The sequence below is a fragment of the Megalobrama amblycephala genome, linkage group LG13 (genome assembly GCF_018812025.1).
Source record: "Megalobrama amblycephala isolate DHTTF-2021 linkage group LG13, ASM1881202v1, whole genome shotgun sequence".
Lineage (NCBI taxonomy): Eukaryota > Metazoa > Chordata > Actinopteri > Cypriniformes > Xenocyprididae > Megalobrama > Megalobrama amblycephala.
In genome coordinates, this window is record NC_063056.1 from 26,806,359 (window position 1) to 26,830,050 (window position 23,692).

The 23,692-nt window shown below is 37.1% G+C and overlaps 3 protein-coding genes across 5 annotated transcripts in view; 2 read left to right on the top strand and 1 right to left on the bottom strand.

Moving 5' to 3' along the window:
• Positions 1-190: 190 nt before the first annotated feature.
• On the bottom strand, positions 191-12,188 carry smad10b (SMAD family member 10b). The gene is made up of 13 exons (XM_048153346.1): positions 12,060-12,188; positions 10,793-10,862; positions 10,390-10,636; positions 7,194-7,368; positions 6,977-7,000; positions 6,517-6,708; positions 4,694-4,909; positions 4,417-4,521; positions 3,922-3,975; positions 3,648-3,831; positions 3,378-3,546; positions 2,989-3,127; positions 191-1,571 (listed from the first exon to the last, which is right to left on the bottom strand). Exons 3-13 carry the CDS (start codon positions 10,624-10,626, stop codon positions 1,360-1,362), a joined length of 1,707 nt encoding a protein of 568 aa, XP_048009303.1. The 5' UTR covers positions 10,627-10,636; positions 10,793-10,862; positions 12,060-12,188; the 3' UTR covers positions 191-1,359.
• A 23-nt stretch (positions 12,189-12,211) lies between these two features.
• On the top strand, positions 12,212-18,309 carry chtopb (chromatin target of PRMT1b). Of its 3 annotated transcripts, none has more exons than XM_048153349.1 (7): positions 12,212-12,230; positions 14,286-14,399; positions 14,519-14,663; positions 14,758-14,902; positions 14,983-15,114; positions 16,518-16,562; positions 17,357-18,309. In XM_048153349.1, the coding sequence occupies exons 2-7, from the start codon at positions 14,335-14,337 to the stop codon at positions 17,545-17,547; spliced, it is 723 nt and encodes a 240-aa protein (XP_048009306.1). In that variant the 5' UTR covers positions 12,212-12,230; positions 14,286-14,334; the 3' UTR covers positions 17,548-18,309. The 3 variants fall into 3 exon arrangements, with proteins under 3 accessions (XP_048009306.1, XP_048009304.1, XP_048009305.1); XM_048153347.1 differs by lacking the exon at positions 12,212-12,230 and adding an exon at positions 13,907-14,062; XM_048153348.1 differs by lacking the exon at positions 12,212-12,230 and adding an exon at positions 14,075-14,205.
• A 4,204-nt stretch (positions 18,310-22,513) lies between these two features.
• Positions 22,514-23,692, top strand: part of npr1b (natriuretic peptide receptor 1b) — a 50,183-nt gene continuing 49,004 nt past the window's right edge. Inside the window, exon 1 of the mRNA XM_048153317.1 lies at positions 22,514-22,533. The gene's annotated coding sequence lies outside the window, so the exon portion shown is untranslated. The remainder of the gene's footprint in view (positions 22,534-23,692) is intronic.

Here is a 23,692-nt window from a genome sequence, read left to right on the forward strand (position 1 = left end):
GCTGACAAAAAAAAGTTTGGGAATCCCTGACCTTCTGCATCTGCTGAGATTGTGAACTCTGCGGCCCGGACCATGGGTTTCCTATCCCATGAGGCCAGAGGGGTGCTATCAGTACCAAGAAAGTTGTTCCTTATGATTGTTGTTGGTACATTATGCCAGGTGTCATATATTCTAGCGGACAGAGACTGAGTTTACTTTTCTTAATATTTTTTATTATGTAGTGGCCATTTTATGGAAGCAATAAAGCACTTGAGTGTGCACTGTATTCTGAATATAGTCACGGCTGGATCATGGTCCTGGAACACACATGTTTGGAGGGCCCTCTTAGTGGCAGACCCCTTATACATTGTCCTACAATAAGCAAGTGGGATTTGACAAAATGTAATAATTTAGGAAATGCATATATTGGAGGTGTTTTGCCTAACAACTCCCTTTTGCCATGAATATATTCACAATATAACACAGCCTCTCGAGTAATCTTTGAATTAAACACAATTCGTATATAAAGCTTAAGTAAGAGTTGGGTAACTCATGTCTAATGCAGGCCTGTGTATAAAGGGAATGTAATACTTAAAAATAACCACTAGGTGTCCTCACTCCTGTCTCAGTGTCATGGCTTATCAAGGATTGACCGTGTATGGATGTGTCAGACTGTTATGGCATCACTCATGTATAACCTAACAGATGAAAATCCCCCTGTTAACAAAACTTTTATCTCTGTATCACTGAGTTATAAACACTTATGGTATTCATAATTTGATTCTCATTAAAACAGCAGATTCTTTGTTCCCGAGATCACTTGTTTTTGGTCTCATTTCAAGATTTGTCAGGTTAAATTAAATGGGTTTGTAGACTACTGCACAATTTCTATCCTTTTTATTAGCTGGTTTTAAATGCATTTGTTCATGGACTTCCTGCCTGCACTCAGAATTCAGATCAGCTGCCACTTTAAGAACTATGATAAATCAGTTGAAGTCAGAGCTTTACCCCTAAAGCCCTAGTGCAGCAGAATTGCAACATTTGTATGGATCTTTCTCTCCCTCTTCAATACTTCCACCTCTTTTGGACCTCCATTAGTGTGAACTCATCAGTGGGGCCTTTGGTCTGTGTTACCTTGACAACTGAGTCAACAGCACCCAAGAGTGGACTAAACACTGGTCAGTTCAGAGGCACTTTGCTGGCCAAGGAAAAGCCTGTGGAAAGACTGTGTGTGTGTGTGTGTGAAGGCATGACGGCTTATACGTGTATGTGGTACTATGAGTCACTGTTTGCCTGTGCAGGTGTGTGTGTCTCTCTGTTTCTCTGTCTTTCGTCTTCCCTGTTTTTGTGACAGGACTTGTATATTTTACAGTCTTTGGGTCAGTTGGCAGGTCCAGGGTCAGCGAGGGGCATGGTGTGCAGGACCTCATCCAGCAGCTGCAGGGCACGGTGTAGATGAACTTCCACCCAGCACGGTGTTTGTTTGATGGTCTGTCGAGGGTAGTCAGGTCCCCAACCCTTTACAAAACTCAGACGCAGGATACACAAACGACGCAGGTCATCAACACCTATTCCGGCGGCGGCCGACAGACCTGCGAAAATGTATAAGGGAGAGTGTGTATTAAAGGAAGTAAGCAAATTTTTTAAAGGCATCATTTTAAGACTAGGGCTGGACACATGTCGTGATTTGATTCTGATTCACTAGCTCATGATTCATTTGGGAATATTTCAGTTATAGTGCCCATTTTGCTGATATATGAAAAAAAAATTCTCTCAGCTATAAGTTGTAACCTACGGAGCCCCGGACATGACATGCAGGAAAAAAATAGGCTAAATGGTGCGCACAATTTACTATTTCATTTCGATTTACTCTTTCATTTTCGTACGAAAGGGTAAATCATGCAAACAATAAAAAAAAAATTCTTACATGTCATGTGCGGGGCTCCATAGTAACCTTCTAGCTTGGTAGATTACAAAAATAATAATTTTAAGAATTAACAACTGGGTCCAAACTAAGTATTTCTATTACCATTTAATAGAGGAGATTTAGTATTTTAGAAAGATATATTAATAGGACTGACTCTATAGAGTCAATTGTTAGTTAATCAGACTACACTGGTCATGCTGATCCTCTAAAGAGAACCATTTCATAAGAGTCATTTGTTCATGAATCGGATTACACTGGTCACATATACATGTTTTTGATTCACTAAAAAAACCCAGTTCATAAGAGTCATTTGTTCTTGAATCAGACTACACTGGTCACGTATATGTGTTTTTGATTCACTAAAAAAAACCAGTTCATAAGACTCATTTGTTCATGAATTGGACTACACTGGTCACATATACATGCTTTTGATTCACTAAAAAGAACCAGTTCATAAGAGTCATTTGTTGATGAATCGGACTACACTGGTCACTTATACATGTTTTTGATTCACTAAAAAGAACCAGTTCATAAGAGTCATTTGTTGATGAATCGGACTACACTGGTCATTCTGTATGTTTCTGATTCACTAAAAAGAACTGGTTTATAAGAGTCAATTGCTTGTGAATCAGACTACATTGAATGCACTGTTTGTTTCTGATTTACTAAAAAGAATGGGTTCATTAGAGTAATTTATTTGTGAATCAGACTACACTGGTCACTTGGTCACACTGTATGTTTTTGATTGACTAAAAAGAACCAGTTCATAAGAGTCATTTGTTTGTGAATTGGGCTAAACTGGTCATGCTGTATGTTATTGCATGCAGCTTGTGATGACAACTCAATAGAAAGCTGTGTGTTCTTGGCATTATTTTGCTGTACACATGCTTTTCATCTCATGATGTTCAATTCAGACCGCAAACTTGGGTAAAATATCAATTCTTTTGCAATAGGGCTGTAGATTCAACAAACTGCTGACGAAAAGTGGTTCAGGAAAGACTGGCATAGAGAAAAAAACATTCCTGGGGTTTTAAGAATTGTTACCAAGGAAAATCGATATTTTTGTGGGACCAGTGACTCACTGATGGCTGGAGCAATTCCTCCAACACTGCCAGGCCCAGGGATGTTCCCAGCTACCGCTGCAGCCTGCGCAGCCGCAGCTGCCTGCGCAGTCGCCGCTTGCTGCTGCATCTGCCTGTGACACTGACGAAGATCAAATACCTGGAGGAATAAAATGGAATTAGTTCACCAGCACTTGGGACAACTGATCCAAATATTTCAATCCTTGTTCACACATTTATGCTTAATTTTACTGATTCATGCTTGTTTCCTGGAAATAAACAGATTTACAATGCCAACAACATCTATAGTGCTCTGAAACAAGGCTGTTCCCCTTCTGATTTTGATGTCTGATTCGATTTAATTGCAAAGAATAAAGCAGTACAAAGGTGTGATGTCATTAAAGGTGTACCTTAATGAGGGCTCCTGGGTAGATCTTGTGAACAGCATCCCCTGGCGCTCTCCCTGCCTCCCTGTCCAGGTAGTAACTTTGCACGAAGACAGCATGGTCACTAAGGCAACGCATCCACACGTCCCCCTCCCCACGACACTCCAGCTGAACACCTTTACCAATGTGAAGCCTGTTGGGTGGATGTCAGGTGTTCATAAGTTTGTGTAAGGTGTTCTTCTTCAATTGCATATGAATGAATGTGTTTATTTATTATGCTGAATGATGACTGACCTTGCCCTCTCACTGGCATCAGTTCGGTGAACATTGCTAAGCTGACCCAGGCAAAAGCGGTCCCCGCCCGAAGGGTCCACATATCCATCTACTGTCACCACAGGACAGTTTGCTAGAACCTTAAACATCTCCCCGACCTGCACGTCCATCTCGAAATAAGAGATTGAGCACCAGAACTCTGGGCCTGTAGTGTACACACAATGGCACACAGCCTCAATACAGAGTGTTGTTCATGTAGATGTACGTGTGTGGTGGGGGGGTTGGTTTGTATTACCTGGATGGTTGGAGACTGGTTGAGGGTATGAGGCTGGTGTGTGATGCTGAGACCCTGATAACAGTATAAAAAAAATATTTTTTAAAAGAAATGACAATTAAAACACAATGATGATAAGATAGTATATCATATATATAAGAAGTATATCATTAAATAGCAAGCCATTATTATTTATAATAATTATGATGACAAATGTATATTTACTTATTGATTTATTTCATTTATAATATACAGTACTGCTCAAAAGTTTGGGGTCAGTAAGATTTTTTTTTTTTTTTTTAAGAAATTAATACTTGAATCCAACACATTAAATTGACATTTATAATGTTACAAAAAAACTATTTCAAATAAATGCTGTTCTTTTGAGCTTTCTATTCATCAAAGAATCCTAATCTCTATATAATTTATTTATTGTATATGAGATTGTCAAATTATCTTACAGTTATCATTATTTATATTTTACAAAAACTGTGTTGACGATCAGAATTTACATACAGAAGTGGCTGGTATGAGGGGGAGGGGCTTGCTGGTGACTCCGCCCATTTTGCTGTGGTCCAGTAGGAGTATAAGAGGCTGTACTGGTCCCTGTCCAGGTTGTTGCTGAGACATAATAAACAGATTTAACATGACTTGATACTTATTTAATATACAAGTCTTTCACTGATAATATCATACAAATGAACTGCCTTACAAACATATACAACTTATAAAGTCTCAATAAAATAAAATTCAACACAATTGTGAACTGTACATGATTTCTCCATGCACTTACTGTGGTAAGAGCCCTGTGTCTGTGTGTGCTTCGAGGTGCTGTATTCACTTTGACTGACAGAGGGCTGCTGGGATGAGGGCTGGCTGTGTGTGGGTGCGTGACTGTGTGTTGGGGTGGAAGGTGGAGAGCTGGAGGTTAAGGCTCGTCCTGCTGGGGAGGCGATCTGCAACAGTCCCTCAGGGCGGTCCACCTGCATGGACAACCTGGAAGCACTCGCTTTAGAAAAAGTGAGAATGATAAAAATTATGCGTCAATATCACGTTTTTTTTTTTAATTGCAAGAAAAGAAACAGCACTGCATTCAATACATTAACATAATACCACATTTTACAGATGTGTTAATACAACAAAGAGATCATGACTGCACTTTTGGTAGTCACCACTAATAAGGTGCAACCACCAATGTGTCACACATACACACACACATTTACTAATGATTTTCAACTGTTCTAGAACCAAATTTTTAAAATATTTTTAAATTGTATACACTAGCAGTCAAATGTTAGGATTTCTGAAGGATCATTTATACTGAAGACTGGAGAAATGCCTGCTGAAAATTCAGCTTTGCCATCACAGGAATAAATTACATTTTGAATATTAAAATAGAAAACAGTTATTTTAAAATGTAATAATATTTCACAATATTACTGTTTTTACTGTATTTTTGATCAAATAAATTCAGCCTTGGTGAGCAGAAGGGACTTCTTTCAAAAACATAAAAAAATCGTAATTGTTCTAAACTTTTGACTGCCAGCACTCTTAAAAATAAAGGTTCCAAAAGGTTTTCAGTGATGCCATAGAAGAACCATTTTTTCTTTGTGTGAAGAATGCTTTTAATAGTCTAAAGAAACTTTTTCCACAATAAAAAATGGAAAGGAATGGAAAGGTTCCATCGATGTTAAAGGTTATTCATGGAACCATGAATGCCAATAAAGAACCTTTATTTTTAATAGTGAGTGTATAAAATCAAGTTAAATACCCTCTAAAACGTATCCAATCATGGTCAGGTGAACTTGAAATCACCCTAATAACACAAAGCTTCTTCAAGTCAACTGGTCTTTCACTGACTAGTCGATTTTTTGTTTTTTTAATGTAGCTATGTACATCACTATTATAATCAATCTATCAATAAATATAATGAATAAAAAATGTAATAAAAATGAATCTAAATAACTTCGTAAATAATAAAGAAACTATAATAAAATAACTTATTAAATATGTCTCAATGCAATATGATGATTTCTGGTTTGAATCATCCTTTTGCATTACAAGACTTATATATATATATATATATATATATATATATATATATGTGTGTGTGTGTGTGTGACCCAACCAGTCATAAGGGTCAATGTTTTGAAATTGATATTTATACATCAAAGCTGAATAAATAATATTTCCATTGATGTATGGTTTGTTAGGATAGGACAATATTTGGCCGAGATACAACTACTTGAAAATCTGAAATCTGAGGGTGCAAAAAATATCAAAATATTGAGAAAATGGCCTTTAAAGTTGTCCAAATGAAGTCCTTTGCAACGCATATCCACTCACAAAAATACATTTTTGATATATTTACGGTAGGAAATTTACAAAATATCTTCATGGAACATGATCTTTACTTAATATCCTAATGATTTTTGGCATAAAAGAAAAACCGATAATTTTGACCCATACAATGTATTGTTGGCTATTGCTACAAATATACCCGTGCGACTTATGACTGGTTTTGTAGTCCAGGGTCACTTTTTTTTATTTGATTATTCTGCAAACACTGGTTTGCAGTAAAACCCCTTAGCCTTGATTAAGCTTTGCTATACTTACAGGGTGGAGAGAGGGGCAGGCTGGGGTAGAGAGTGACCGAGGAAGTGGTCCGCTGGGGCGGCTCTGGGGACATCAGTCTCAGTGGCTGTGGGCTGTAGTGATCTGAAGGATGATGGTCTTGCTGTAATGTCATATTCGATGGACCCTCCATCTGGATGCAGTCATGTATGTGCTCTTCTTTTATCAGCCTGCCTGAGGGATGAGAACAAGTGTCAAAACATTTTTGAGCTCCTCTCCAAACTCACGTCCATTTGTCTCTCTCACTGCAAGGCGAGTCCTTGCATGTCTCGATCTGACACATTTTATGGCAGTCTCTGTCTGATTAAAGGCTGGCTGCCAGCAGCGTAGCGATCAGGGCCGTCAGCGATTAGCCCAAATGAATGTTTGAGACATTCTTTCGCATGTGGAGAAGAAACACAGGCGCTAATAGCCACCACTATTCATTCAAAGCTCCGCTCACCTGTGTTTGGCAAACTGAATCCCACTGCAAGATGAGAAAAAAGAAAAAAGTAACATAGAACACTGCATTATATAGTAATCACCACAATATCAACACAGAATCATGTTCAAGAATACTACATGTTCTTTATCTAAAATATTTCCCTGCTATAATTGTAATAGTGATGAAAAACTTTTGTTAGTTTCATAGCAGTTTGTGTTTTTAGTAACATACGCACCAATCCCAGGGGAAACCACACGCTCATAGTGGTAGGGGTTCACACACACATTATCGTACTTCAGATCGAACGCATACTGACAGAACTTGACATGCTTGAGTTCATTCTTGTGGAGGTCCGGCCATCGCCACAGACGAGCGTATATGACATGAGGGAAACCCTTCCGCCCAGCCACCTGAGGAGCAATGACAACACTTGATGTCAACAGTACAGTATTATACCAGGGCTGAATTCACACTCTCACACCTATGACTTTTTTAACTTTAAGTGTGATATTAATAATAATAACACATTTTGGAATATTATGTATTTTACTCAAATCATTTTTACAGAGATTTAGTGGTTAATATTAAGTTACATAGAATTGTGTTATGAACATTTAGCAAAGAGAAGGATTATGTTCTACCTTTTTATTGATAATTTTGTTTTTTCTTAAATATATATTTAGTGTTATATTTATTATGCACTGACTGAAACATTCCCTGGACTGTGTGCACTGGTAATCGGCGTGTCCTCAGTCTCATATTCATTCTCCACCCTGTCCCGAGTCTTAACACCGTTCCAAAGAACTATTCGGTTCTCTGAGAAAAATGAATTTGATGATTTTGGCTCACGAGAAAGACATAACTAATGGCTTAGACATAGATGAGTTTGTTACACTTTTTGCCAAACGAAATAGAAGACTGTTGCTGTAATGTGATGTGAAACACAACTGGAAAATGTGACAATCGTGGTCTCTCATCTTTGTTTAATAGACCTTAAGTATGAAACTTTACGTGAATATTCAGGCTAAAAAATAATTAGTTGCTATTAATCTCTTGATTTATCTTCAGAATGTCAGGTTTTGAATCTGGTCAAATTTGCTTCATATTCACTACCATTCAAAAGTTTGGGGTTGGTAAGATTTTTTAATCTTTTTGAATGAAGTATGTTCTCCAAGGCAGCATTTATTTGATCAAAACACAGTAAAATTAAATAATAAATAAATGTTTTCTATTTATTAATTTTTTTAAATAAATGTTTTCTATTTTAATATATTTTAACATGTAATATAGTCCTGTTATGGAAAAGCTGAATTTTCAGCATCATTACTCCAGTCTTCATGCCCAAGAAACATTTCTTCTTATTATCAATGTTGAAAACTGTGTCAGTATGTCACAACGGGGAAGAAGAAACTTGCAACTTCCGATTCATGATTTTAAGACCTTTTGCTAGTTTCACAACGCATTCAATCATTACACTAAATATCAACTGGACACGAGTAAAGAACGTTTAAACTCTCATGGATGGATAGACAAGTATGAAGTCAGGGATGCTCTACCATGCAGAACTGACCTATGATCAGAATATAATCTAGCCACTGACAGCCTATGGTTCTATCAAGGTCATTAAAAAGTTTCAAGAGCATGACATCACAGAAAAATGTTATAAATGGACAGAAGTCAGAGAAAGAGAAGAGTCAAAGCAGATAAAAAGTACAGAGAAACATTTGACTCTGCTGTCAGACCATCTTCTCTAAATCATGTGTGAGTGGCAACACACTGTGACCTCATTTGCTATTGGAATGACTTACAATTCTCCACCCAGGAGACTGACCTTCCTGAGCGAGTCAAAGCGGAGACAGTCGGCGCACAGACAGAGACAGAGCTGGTTCACTGCCAAAAACATTACGTTTTACAAACTCACACACAGACAGAGCACCATATTAAACTCTCAGAACCCTCTCATTTTCATAAACATCACATTTCTCCACTAACAAACCCTAATAGCTGTGCGTGACATGAAACAGAGTTCAGCGCATATGCATACTGATGCATGCATACATTCAGAACTTGTTGCATAAATGTCCTAATTGAACACATTGCACTCATACTTCAAATACTGACACAGTCGTCTCTCTCCCACATACACAAACTGCGAGACAGACAGGCTTAAGCTTGGCCAAGCCCCTTTCCTGTGTTTCAGACAAAACAACCCTTCCTCACCCTCCACCCGCCTCTCTCCCCGTCTATAGCTGGGGGAAGGGAAAACTCTCTGTCTCGTTCTCCACGGGCCTCTCCTCTCTCTAAAATCATGAGCTGACTATTTTGGGAGAAAAGATTTCTTCCATGTTAACATTACTCATTCCTCGATTCTCCTCCTCTGATGGTTATAAATGCCGCAGAGGTGAAAGACTGCCAGACTTTTGGTCTTAAACATGAAAGTGATCACATTACAAAATGTCAGCCTGTATTAAGAGCCACTGTGATATGACATGACTATTTATTTGTCAGGTAAAGTGTTTATGCATGCTTTTTGGATTATCTGGTTCTTTAAGTGAATCTATTTCAGTTAATTATGTTCTTGAAAATTCAAGCAGATGACACGAGTGCAGTCACTACTGTTGTGGAAGCGTCATGGAACCTCTAGGAAAAATGTGGTGTGTGTTTTCCTGTATTTTGTCATGTAATTAACGCTGACATGCGGGAGCTTTATTTGATATTGTTTATGTTCAGATTTCATTTGAAGTGGAGAACTGGCCACATACCCTATTTATACTGTCAGTCACATTCGGGAAAATAATTAACACTGAAAAATGATTGGGCTTTTCCATAATAACAGCCTATTTATGTGTAAGATGATACCAACAGAACGAGTATATATATATATATATATATATATATATATATATATATATATATATATATATATATATATATATATTGAATTGGCTTTTATTGTTAGATTTTCATGTTTCATTTTAATTTTAGTAATTTTGTTATGCGCTTTTGTCATTTTATTAGTTTTTATTAGTTCTATATAGATTTATTTTTATTTCAGTTTTAGTCATTTTAGTACATTAACTTAAGTTCAATTTCAATTAATTCCCAACACAACATTTACAAGTTTCTTATATATTTTTTTAAGTTAAATTTTTCAATTAATATTTATATTTTATTTCATTTCAGTTTTATTTAAATTATCAACATTGACAGCCAATCAGAATTCATCCTGCTGTAACAAGCTCAAGCATTTAAAGAACTACAACGTCCACTGGTGTGGACACTAATATAGTTATCTTTATAGTTATCCTTCTTGGTGTGAATGTGCCTTTACATGCTGTGAACTGTTGCACCGGATCATGTATTTGTCTGATTTGTGAAGTGTGATTAATTTGTGTTAAAATCAGAATGATGTTGGTTGGCAATGCTCTGACCTGCAAACGTCCATCCAGCGTTCTTTGTATGGTGACGCACTTGCTTGGATGGACTCCATTTGTGGTGATAGCGGTGATGAGGGAGTCAAGCTCATCTCTTTTCTCTTTGAGTTTCTTTACCAGGCTTTCAATGGCACGTTTGGCGAAGCTCTCATTCTCTCCTCCCTGGCGGTGGCACATCAGGCTGTGAACGATGCTTAAACACGCATCACTGCTGCTGGGGGCATTCACAGACATTCTGCTCCCACTATTTTAGAAGAGATAAAGAAATGGTATATGTATGTGGCTTGGACAATTTACCAACTCTTAAAAATGTATGAATGTCATTAGATATTAAAACATAAAATCATGTGGTAATTATTTTAAAGAAAGAAAGACACAAAAGAGGTTTGTCAATGTTTACTTGAACTTAGTTCAGAGAAAGGTTTGTTATCTCAAGCAATGGTTCCCATCTGGTGAGTTGCAACACTGATCTGTGGACAGCAAGGAAAAAAACAATGCAATACAATTATTTACATTTTATGCCTATTGTATCTATTTAGTATAACTGTGTATAGGTTGATATCCAGAATATATATGAAATACAGTACATATGGCTTGTGAACTTTTACAATGAAATGTTTTTGACCTCCATGGCTCCAGTCAAACAGTGTTGTATTTTGTCATTTTGCACTGTATTTGTGTATAAAATGCTAAACATTTTTGGGCTTATGCAGTTCACTTGTATATTAATAATTTCAAAGTTTGATATTAAAGCTGCTGTCCATAACTTTTTTTGTTCAAAATGTAAAAAAATTATATAACGAGCAAGTACATCATGAATCCATTTTCCAAACCGTGTTTTTGTCTTATCCTGAATCGCTACGGCACACCTATAATAAGTGCTTATATTCGGACTATTTTAGACTGGTTCGGGTCATACCACTGCGGAGTAGCACAGTACCTGCGTGACTCGTCATAGACATAAACAGAGAGAAGTAGCTCCGGCTAAAATATTCTTCCTCAAGACGCATGCAGTTCTGTTTATCAACTGCTAGAGCGCCAAAAGTTACAGACTGCAGCTTTAAAGACATTTTTGTTACTTTTGTAAAATAAACTATTTTCATACTGTGTTGGCTCACCACTTGAAGCTTAACACAACTCTGAAGCGAAGTGAGTGTGGAACCACTGATCTAATGCAATAAAATTCAAACATTTCAAGTGTGGTTAAAATGCCTAAATACTTTTGGGGCTCCTGTAAAGCTTTCGCAGCAATAGTGGAAAATCACACAAATAAAAGAACGTAACCACAAATGTCAGAACTGGGCATTCAGACTGGCATTGCTACACAGGTGATGTGGAGACTCTAGGATTTAAATTTCAAGTAACCTAATAGGCAGTTGCACAAAAAAGACTAACGTTTTAATATGAAGATATATATAATTCCAGTTTAGTGTTACTATATTTATTAACTAAACAAATAAGTTTAAATCACATTCCATGATATGTCTCTGTCTATCATTCTCAACTTCAGTTAAAGCCGAAATAGTTACTTCCTGAATCAGACACTAGTTTATTTGGTTTCACTCTTTCTGAAATAGTACTTAGTTACTCACACTTTTAATTATCAATTACTAAATACATAAAACACAAACAGCAAATTAATGCAAGTTAATATAAAAACTACTTACATGTTATGTGTCACATGTGCTCACTCTTCTCTGTATGTCTGCGCCCGTCTGACTCGCTCGTGAGCATATCCAGTGAGTGAGTGAGTGAGTGTGTGAATGTGTGTGTGTGTGTGTGTGTGTGTGTGTGTGTGTGTGTGTGTGTGAGAGAGAGAGAGAGAGTCTGAAACTGAGGTAACTCCCCTGACGATACAACGTAGTTATTTGTCAAAAAATAAGGCACAATAAAACTGAAATCTAAAACTGAAACAGACACAAACGGTCAAAAGACAAAATTTCTGAAAAAACAACAACGAGAAATCTTTTTTTATCGCTGCTCGAAATCGTTCTAAAGTTGAACGCATGTAGCTAACGTTAAAGGTGAAATAAGTAACAGAAATAGACTAATCCTGTTAATTAACTAACAAAAGAAACAAACACTTTAAACCAGCTTAAGATGGCTTGCTGGTCTTGATGATCTCACTAGGCTGCCCAGGCTGAGCTCAGCTGGTTTACCTGGGCTGCGTTTCTCAAAAGCATCGCGAGCAAAGTTGATCGTGTATAGAGACCATTCGTGCCAATGGTTGGGTCCTGGTCGGTCAGATGAGTAGCTAGGCCATTAATCTGAAAGAAGGATGGATCCCGTTTTTGAAAAAAGGACTCCCAAGGTTTTATAAAATGTGGTCAAATTCTATAGGACTGTTGACCTAGGCTATTAAAAAAAAAAAAAAAAAAGTTTCTAATATTTCTCTAAAAGTGGATAGGAAAACAGAAAACTGCTAACTTTATACAAAGTAGGCCTATACAAAGTAAATATTATCCAGATAATTTTTAATAATTAAAAAAAAAAAGATTCTGTCATTATTTACTGAACACAAAATAAGATATTTTGAAAAATATGGGCACCCAAACAATTGATGGGCCCCATTGACTTCAATAGTATGGAGAGAAAAAAAATACTATGGAAGTCAATCAAATGTTTGGTTACCGACATTCTTCAAAAATGTCTTCTTTTGTGTTCAGCAAAATACAGAAATTCATACAGGTTTGGAACAACTTGAGTGTGAGTAAATGATGACAGAATTTTCATTTTTGGGTGAATTATCCCTTTAATGGTCGGTCAGATGACTGGCTAGGCCGTTAATTTGAAGGAAGCTTGGAATACTATGGATTTTCAAAAAAAAGAACTCTCAAGGTTTTATAAAATGTAGTCAAATTGTAAAGGGCTGTTGACCTAATTGATTTTATTTTTTATATATGTCTAGGCTATAACGCAGTTCGTTTATTTTATTAAATCGAAAGTAGTTTTTAACTGTAAGAAAAAAAAAGCTTTAGCCATATAACTTTGGCTTTTCAGTCATATTTTCTTATTTATTGTAAAACACAAATAAATGTGAATTAAATATGATAAATAAATAAATGTTTATACATCTATTACTCTAAAAGTGGATAGGAGAATAGAAAACAGTTAACTTTATACAAAGTAGGCCTATACAGAGTAAATATTATCCAGATCATTTTTAAAAATTAAAAAAAAAGAAAATTCTTTCATTTACTCACCCACAAGTTGTTCCAAACTTGTATGAATTTCCTTCTTTTGCTGAACACAAAAGAAGATATATTTTGAAAAATATGGGTAATCAAACAATTGATGGGCCCCATTGACTTCAATAGTATGGAGAGAAACAAAATACAATGGAAGTCAATCAAATGTTTGGTTACCGACATTCTTCAAAAATGTCTTCTTTTGTGTTCAGCAAAAGAAAGAAATTCATACAGGTTTGGATCAACTTGAGGGTGAGTAAATGATGACAGAATTTTCATTTTTGGGTGAACCATTCTCTGACACAGAGAATGTGGTGTCCATGTGCTGTCCGATAGATGGCGGTATAACATTCACAATCAGCCGGACCGTAACGGCGTGTGAATCACGGTACCAAACTCTGCACACCTGGCAGAAAACATCCGACTAAATCCACTCTAATAACACTGAGTGCTGTGCGCGTGCATCGATGCTAACTTGAATGGTGGGAATTCAATAAACGCGATTTTTTTTATATAGCTTACTTATTAAAACATGCGACATTTCTGTTGAATTTTGCACGTTCAAATGTTTGCTAAGTTTTGTTTCATGTAAATCAGTTGTGCTAAACTAGCACAGACAATTCTGGTATGCACACTTAGAATTAGGACTGTGTAGGTTAAAGATAGATGTCAACTCTATTTTGACTTCACATTCTACTTTTTTAGCATATGTTTTGACTGAGTCTGACGTTTACAACGCAAACTGGATGTGAAAATGAATCCTCTGGATCCCCAAAAGATCATTCTGAACAGCACATGCACTGTCTCTCTGCATGACCGGTGAGATTTAGTTTAGTCGAAATACTGTCAAGAAATACATTTGTTTACAGTGAGCTTGAGTGTCACTATAATACTCTGTTGTGGTGTAATTCTCTGTCTTGTTTTTCTCCTTCCTGTAGCTTCAGCAGTTTGCTGAAGCATCAGCCAACAGATGTGATGGACATCACTGCCGCAGTGAAACAGCAGACTGCAGCCTCGCTGAAGAACCAGCGGCTGGCTCTGGAGATGGCCAACAGACCTTCAGTGCTGGCCGCCCTGCATAATGTATCTGTCAGACACATTCTGTTTGACAAAACTATCGGAGCTGGTGATCTCTGATTGTAGACTAAATAGTTTTTGTGACTCTTCCTCTCTGCAGAATATAAATAATCAACTGTGCAAAGTGAGCGTGAAGGCGAGGCTCGGCCATCCCTTGGGAAGAGTAGGCATGGTGGGATTGCAGGGGCAAATGAGAGGAGGAGGAGGCAGAAGAGGACTGGTCAAGGGATTTTACACAAGGAAAAGTGAGTGACAGAGTAAGTGAGAGAGACACCAGCATTATATTATATATCGCAAGTACATGCATGTGTGTTTTTGTGTGCAGACATGAGTACACAGCAAGGTGTAGTCAACAGTCTAGGTGTTCAGAAGGGGTGTGTCCAGCAGAAGCGTGGAGGCATAATCAATTTGACTGGAGCAATGAGAACCAGAGGTGGAGGAGCCATTAGAAGGACAGGTGAGAACAAGGGCTGCGTCCGAAAGCTTTGGCAGCTGACTTGTTGCCTCGCTTCCCTCTCAGGCAGTGACTTTGCAGGCAGCGTTTGCACGCAAAGGCACCTCACGAAAAACTGACAGGCTTCTGAGGCATCATAAAAGGTTTAATAATGTACAACAAAATAGAGTTTTGATGATAACTAAGCAAATATTTAATTACTGCAATTGTAATTTCTAGCTAGAAATGACATCAAAATTGGAATATGTTAGTGAAAAATGTACATCTACACATAAACTGACCACCAACTGCAACTTGCCAGATGCCATATTTATTTTTTGCTCAAGCTTCATGGAATCAGATGCACAGGATGGTGGGATATCACAGGCAGTGAAAGATACACAAAGTTACGATGCTCAAAGTTCAATGCAAAGGGAGATATTTTCTTTTAAAGAATTCTCTATTTAAGGACTACAACAAACAGCTGGTAGGGACTACAACGAGCTTCTTTCCGGATTGGTGACAACACTAACACTAAAATTTACATAAACCCTGCCCCCGAGAACACAACAAAGGGGTGAGGCCATGTTATTGCAATACAGTATGTAACACAAATGCAATAGCATGTCATAAAAGCAAAATGACAACTTGACAAATTATAACCGTAATTAAACTAAACTATACCTATCTTCTGGCTCTGTAGGATCTTACAACAGTTCCCACACAAGCGATTTATAGATTATCATGACAGAATATGCACTCAAAAACTTTAAGATAGTTAACTTGAGATCAGCTACATAAATTCATCAACTAACGTCCCGTTGCATTCTACATGTTGTCACTTCTTCTTGAGTCTCTCCATCATTGTCCGACTCTGATTTGAACATAAAAGGGTGAACAGTTTCTGACATTTTCAATGAGTCTGCATGAGGTAATCAATGCTGCTAACAGGAGCTCTTGAAACTCCTCCCCCTTTGTAGCTCATTTGTATTTAAAGGGACACACAAAAACAGAGCGTTTTTTCTCACCCTCAAAAAGTGACAAATTTAACATGCTATAAAAAATTATCTGTGGGGTATTTTGAGCTAAAACTTGACATACACACTCTGGGGACATCAGAGACTTATTTTAGTTCTTGTAAAAGTGGCATTATATGACGCCTTTAAAAATAAGGTGGATAATACCTGTATCTATTAGCATTCCCATTCATCTCAATGCTTGGCTCAGAAAGTATGCAAACATGCCATCATCTTTATGTCTTTAAAATGTGTTACTTGACTAATTACTTTCATGCCACAGGAAAATAACATCCTGACAATGCCATTACTCCATTTTACACTGGAATTGTTAATATCAGACTGCAATGATTTGGGAATTTGTTAAAAAATGAACTTAAGCAACTGTTTCCTAATGTTTGGATTCTTCAGAAGGAAATGCAGAGCGGCAGGTGCTACATCCAGGAACAGCACAAGGTTTGGCAAACTTTATCATATTTTACTGTTCTTACTAGTTCTTCAGTTGTTTAGATAATAAAAGTATCTCTCCAGCATAACCTCTCTGTAACTGAACAGGCCATGTTTCTGATGAGCTTATCAAGTGTTGTTGATGTGTAAATCTGGGTGGTAATATGTTAATATTATGGGTTTATGACTTTATGGGCAGGACATTTTGAGTTATTAGTTACTTTGTGTTTTATTAGTACAGTGATTTAAAACATTCTCAAAAGGTCAAGCATAATTTGGTTCCTCCATACACTAATTTACACTAGTTTAACAAATTCTTCTGATTTCCATAATGATATCAGAAGCAATTTCCTGCAGTTAAGCCAACAACATTCACTATTCATTACTTTTGCTTGCATATTTATTTGAATATATGCATGTAATTCCATCTGCTTTTTGGCTGTTTACACGTTCGCTGCATTCAGTGAGCAACAAGCTTCAGATAAGCAGAAAATATTGCAGCAATTTACCTGGTTATGGAAACACTTAAGACACATGGGCTCTGTTCCATTTCTTTTCTACTGTTGCAGATAAATTAATTTCTTGATTTAATAATTTTTGCTCTGCTCAACAGCTCTAAGTCCTAAAAAGCTACCAGATGGCAGATGTTTCTCTCAAAAAGACTTTTTTTTTTTTTTTTTTGTATAAAATATCATGTTATTCTTCAACTCACTGAAGTGGTGCAGTTACAGTAGATTCAGTACATGCAAATGTTTTCATTCATAACATTCCCTCAGCTATAAACTCTTATCCTTTGTGCACAGGTGGTGGTCGTTTCATGTCTGTCAGGGGGGCGTATTCAGGGTGCAGCCGGGCCAGATTCAACAGACATCAGGTCCCTTCTCGGGAACAGTTGGATGAACAACTGGATGAGTACATGTCCATGAGCAAGAGCCATCTAGATGCAGAGCTGGATGCATATATGGCTCAGGTTGATTTGGAGGACATGGTGTGATGACCTGAGACAAAAGTTAAGCTCCACTGTATCTTCTTTAGTTTAACCCTAACAAATGAAGCATGTAATCTAACTTGCAGATAGACTGCTCTGTTACAGGGTTATTTGTCCTTATTGATTGACTCCAGCAGACCTGAACTAATTGTGTATAGTTGCTGCGTCCCTCAGAGCTCTGCTGCTTAGAAACCTTTGACTTCCAGTTTGTTACTCTAATTAAACGATCATTATATTTCCTGTAGTCCTACCGAGCAAGAAAGAATTAAAAGCTTGCCAAAGACTTTCTAGAAAATATTGTTTCTGAGAAAATCGTTTCAATAGCACTTTATTTGGTAAGCAGTTCCATTGAATGCTTGGAATGGATGGACATGAATCACTTCTCAGTTAAAGCTATGCTAGTAAATATTTTATAAGCAGTTCGCAATGAGAAACACATGTGTTTAATAGCAGACATCCGTTTTTCTATTTTTGGTTGTGAAGTATCAAGATTCATACAAGACAATATGATAACATTTCATTGAAGCTGACAATCAGACTTGTTTGGGTTATAACTGGTTTGAAAGAGCTACATGTCAGCCATCTTTTGTTTTTCACAAGTGTTTTGTATCATTCTGATTTGATTACCATATGTAAAATTCTACACATATAGATATATATTGAAGAATTACAGGTGGTGATTAAAAAGAGAAAAGTTCATGTTTAAACATTCACCCTGTGGTGATAGTAGGTTTTCCTATTCTTTAATAAAAGATGTTTGGAAATTGCTATCTTTGTCTCTGGCTTAATTTTTCTTAGATTTATTTTTTTTTAATTTTACTTTTTATAGATGCTGGTGTACAAAATTCTCATAAAAGGAAAACGGCAACCCTTCACTCGCATGTCCGTGTTTATAACACAATTTGCTTTGTGATTTTTCTTGTTCTTTCGCAGTTATATATGAACCAAAGCTGATTATTTTGAAAATCCCAGAGCAAGGGTAAGTCATTAATCAAAACACATCTGCTGCAGCCACTAATTATATAAAACAATTTCCGTTCTGCTTTCTCTCCTATATTCTGTAGTTCTTTCCTGCCATGTGCTGCTGAGAAACGATGGACCAGTGGAAGACCACAGATTTGTTTGCGCAGTCTCCTGTTGCTGTGGAAACAAATGAGTTGGCCTCTCTTTAGAAATCCATTTTCCCCAAAACTGTGTCCTTTCATGCTGTCATTTCGTAGATCAGTGCTTTTATATAAGAGAACCTGGGGAAAGATGTTTTGAGAATACTTCAGTTGGATCATGTTTATCCTTTTCCTTATAGTGTGTGATACCCTGGATTATAGAAGCATCAGATGACTCAACCTCAGAATCCTACTGCACTCGAACCACTATCCAGAGTTTCTGCCAGTGCCACAGGAGGATAAGGGTGTTTTTTTAGCACTCTTGCAACTTCACACAGGTCCAGATAAATGGCAGCCCATATATTTAGTCTCTGGTGGAAATATACTGGTGAGGAAAAAAAATGCTCTTATGTTGTATGTGTTAATTAGTTTTGTTCTTGTCAGGAAATGTAAATGTAAAATTATTATTATTTTTCTTCTTTTTTTTTTTTTTAACTTAAATTGGTGCTTGAAGATAATCTTGGTAAATGCTATATGTTTGCCCAGCAGGGGGTGCTAGGTGTTTATAGTCTTCTGTAGTTTAAACATCCCAAAATCCAGGTTTGATTTAAGAAGAAACCTCCCACAAAAGTTTGAGCATTTCAGTAGCTATTCCATGGTCCACATTGCTGTCGCTAGCTACATCATATATCAGAATCACATGTGTAACTGCACTTTATGAGATATTAAAGCAAAAAGAATGAGTTATGTATTACAGTTACGCTACTGTTGAAATTGATTAGTGAAGGATCTGCCTCCCCTCGTATCACTGTCGCCTCTTTGATCAAAGAATCGGGCTCTGAATGCCCGGACCTTCATTTTCCTTCAAAATTAGGACACCACAACCCCTTTATTTCCCTGCTTCCATAGGAATTTAAACAAATCTGTATTTTGAAGCGTCTCTTGAGCCATTACCCCATAGCTTCGGTTCTGTCTGTGCCCCCCTCGCACCTTCCAAATGGTTTTGATGCTTCAAGCTGTTGGCTGAAACATTGACTATATAAAAAACATGTCAGATCACACTGTTTTCTATATCTTTCCTTATCTGTTGGACTTTGTTTAAACATCCAGACACACTATGTGGTCCAAATCCAATTTTCTTTGTCAAGCCATATGATCTTCATCAAGCCCAAGCTCACCCTGGGGAGGCTGTCGGTGTTCATTCATGGATTCAGAGTAAATGTACTTTTGTGTGATTTATATTGCAATCGTACAGAGTTATAGGTTTCAAAGCTTCTTTTGTTGTTTGTTTACAGACTCCCAGTTTTACAATATTAATTGTTTTCTTAAATTATTAAACACGCATGTTTTACATTGCCACTCTGTTATAGAAGGAGAGTGATCATGAAAAGTCAACTTTTTCAGATGGTGGTAACTTCTGTGCATAAATCATTTTTGCTGTGCCATTTAAGACACTGTTTACCAGTTCAGCCTCTTCTCAGTTGGAAATGGGCAAAAGCTTTCATGTCAAACCTGTATTGTGTTCTGTGACACTTTATTTTTTTTTTTTATTGTTTTGGGGCACCATCATGTGTTGGCTCTTAGCAGGAGTCTGTTTGGCTGGTGAGCTGCCACCCACCTCCCTTCTTCCCTGATCTCTTGTGTTCAGACACTTGGACTGTAATATGCCACTCTGAGGACCAGAGAAGGGTTGCCATGGCATTCCTGCCAACAGCGCTACATTCAGCAGGAGATGAGGTCAGAGATGAAAGCAACTTCGTAGAATGACACAGGCTGTCTCCCCTTTGGCCCCCGTTTGACCGCTGTGCAAGGTGTGTGAAGACAAAGAATCAGGACTAAGATTACATGATCAGGGGTGTCACTTTAGCTTGATTGCTATCACCATCTCCATGGTGGGTAGGTCATTTATAACCCCCTTTTTTTTACTCTGTGGTAGAAGTTTTTATGTTTTACAATTCTTTTAGAAATGTTTTCTATAAAATTCCATGCACAAGATATGCTGACTTACGGGTGTGGCATTAGAAACAGTGTTTTCAAAGCACAAAACTCATTGTGTGTGCGCACAAATGGTGTGGGCAGAAGCAAGGTAGTTTTTCAGAATGGCTCTCTAAGACAGTCAAACTCTGTGCTGACCACATCAGTGCTGCTGCTAGAAAGATGTGAGAGCTGTAATCAACGATAAATTCAACCTTTTTGGGAACACCTACAGGTAAAATTGGCCATTTTCTCCACCTCAGAAAGGTTGCCAATGCTTCCTGGCTTTTTAACTTTTATTTCCTCCTCAATGTTCCCATCATACTTTAGAATAATAGGGCTGATTTTGAAATGGCATGCTACACTGTATTTTTTGCTGTTTCTTTATATAACAGAAATAGTAATTGGAGTATGTTAGAATGCCAAGAAATCATGATTCATCAATAAGTTCACATAAGTGGTTCACATTATATTTGTGATAATATTTAGGAAAACAAATCACGGTGCTGGTGGCCTTAGGAGCAAGTAATTTGTCGAAATGAGCGGTTTGAAACATGATTGTGTAGTTTTGTTCTATTTATATATATATATATATATAAAAAAAACATTTTAGAAAATTGGTATTTGCGGGCATGTGTTACACTCTAATTTTTAAAAATTCAGACTCTGGATACATCAAACAATAGAACTAAGGATAGAACAAAAGTTCATCTGTAGAATTCTGCTGATATTTTGTGTTAGAACTTTTTCTGCACCCATAAATACAAAAACTACATAATTATACAGTCAAACCAATTATTATTTAGACACCATGAACATTTCATTATTACAGTTTATTCACTATTATTCATTATATCATGGTTAAAAAAAGGTAATAAAATATGACAAGATCTCAGAGTTAAACTGTGTCAGAAAAAAATTAATCTTAATTATGTCAGGTAACACTTAAGCAAAACATGGTCAGGTCAAAGTCTCTGAATAATTTTTGGTTCCAAATTTTTATCGGTTTTACTGGTAGTCCACTGTATGAAGAATTTTTGGGTATATGTCACAATTGACTTTATTTTGCTATCCTCACTTATATAAATTAACTATAGTGTCCTGCACCTACTAGTAAAAATATATCAAAAATGTCTGAATAATTTTTCGTTTGACTGTACGAGAATGAGGCCCATGTCCTTAGATTCCCTGGCCTAAATTGATATAGTGCTTGCAGTGTCAACTGATGATTATTATAACGGTTATTTTACTGTTGTTTGAGTCAGCTCCGAAAAGTATGTGACACTAGTTCTCTTGTTCTTACGTACTCATCTCCTCCTCCATGCTTGTAAGACCTAAAATGACTCTTTAGTTGTTCCTGTGCATTAGTCTCTCTGAACACACAGTACTTGGATAGCAGTTGACCACAAAGCCCCCTCTAGCACGTACCTGGAAGTTTAATGCCATGGTAACAGAATAGACTATAATTAAATTGTACTTCTTGATAACTGGCATGCTGTAGAGTCAATTTCAAATGTTTGTGCTAAAAACTGTTTTTACTAATTAGCCATCCACATGTAATAAGTCATGCTGCTTGAAAAAGGAATGTCATTCATTAGCCTTTTTTGAGTGAGGCAGATCTGATTAACAAACTAGGGTTCAGTCTTTGTGCTGATGAAATTTTTAAAAATAAATAAACAAAACACTTTGCTAATCTATACTATATCTGAGTCACACCAGTGCATGTAAAAATCATCACATACAGTGTTAATGCACAGTGTTTATACTTTTATAATTTTTCCTACGTGCAGCAGAATCCCACAAGCATGTTCAGCTGCTATCACTTGCTGTTCCCCAGAATGAGAAAGAGAGAGATAAAGGAAGAGTGCCAGGAGCCAGTGTCCTGCTTTAGAACCAGCAATGATTGCAGTTTGAGGTGAGTGTACGCAATGGTAAAAAGCACAAGAACAGCTCTGTGGTGAATGTGTGTTTGAAACATTTGACAGCTGCATTGTTGGTCAATTACTGCTTCCTGTCTGCTGTGTGCTAGACATGAACAATCTCACTTTCCCTGCCTTTTTCTGTCTCTTTTTCTGCTTTCCTTAAATTAGGGTTGGTTATAAAGGAATGAAATATGGTGATAGAGTTTTAAAAAGGGAAATGTTGGGAGAGAGAAAGAGATGGAGACGCTATTGTGTTGCATCCTGTTTTGGTAATTCTATCCATCTGACCGTCCCGGGGCTCTCTGAAGGGGGGGGGGCAAAGGACAAATCTAGAACTGACTGAACACTGATCTGAGTTCAGTTTTAACATCACCTGGATCTAAAGCAGTGTTTCCTAATCTTTTTTTTAATGTAACCCCATCTGTAATGCTCATGTACCTCTTCATCGAGAGGTCTACTCCTGGTTGGGAATCACTGCAATAAAGAATTATATCACCATTTTAATTAATTTATCTATACGCAACAATGTAAATGTATTACAACAAGAAAAGAAAAGTGAAAGAGATGTGATGTAACCTCTTACCCGTAATTGACATTAAAATCTGTGACAGGCATATCATACCTCAGTGCTCATGACTATTATGTGGACATTCCTTGAAAAAAAAAAAAACGTAATGGCTGGCTTTGAATATAAATGTCAGAATCGTGCTGGAACACCGTGGTGACTGAAAGCTCAAAAAAAGAATCTCTCATAAGCAACACACATAATGTCAGCTTACAAAAACCAATGAGACACTATGAAGCTCCACAGACACACAAACCACTGAAGGAGGTTAGTAGAGGTTGAACTCAAAATGTGTGGCAAGCAGATAGAGCTTGTTATTGACCCATAGGGGTCAGATCTTGCTCTGGCAGCTGGAAACTGCTCTGACCTGCCTCTCGTGAGGGTTACTTGGTACCTCTTCAACAAATGACAGTGAAGGGATATCAGCTGACAACAGTGTTTAAACCTTTGTAACCTCACTGCCTGGTCATATCCACCACCACTTTCAGCCTAGTATTCATACAGTGACATTGTGAATTATTATTACAATTGAACTATTTTCTATTTTCTAAAATTTATTCCTGTGATGGCAAAGATGAATTTTCAAC

Excerpts from the sequence above, each read along its gene's own strand:
- chtopb (XM_048153349.1), top strand. The coding sequence starts at position 14,335 with ATGAATCCTCTGGATCCCCAAAAGATCATTCTGAACAGCACATGCACT. Across the intron at positions 14,400-14,518 it reads ACTGTCTCTCTGCATGACCG|CTTCAGCAGTTTGCTGAAGC; the intron begins GTGAGATTTAGT and ends TCCTTCCTGTAG. Across the intron at positions 15,115-16,517 it reads AGGAGCCATTAGAAGGACAG|AAGGAAATGCAGAGCGGCAG; the intron begins GTGAGAACAAGG and ends TGGATTCTTCAG.
- smad10b (XM_048153346.1), bottom strand. The coding sequence starts at position 10,626 with ATGTCTGTGAATGCCCCCAGCAGCAGTGATGCGTGTTTAAGCATCGTT. Across the intron at positions 7,369-10,389 it reads CGCTGGATGGACGTTTGCAG|GTGGCTGGGCGGAAGGGTTT; the intron begins GTCAGAGCATTG and ends ATTGCTCCTCAG. Across the intron at positions 4,522-4,693 it reads GACACAGGGCTCTTACCACA|CAACAACCTGGACAGGGACC; the intron begins GTAAGTGCATGG and ends ATTATGTCTCAG.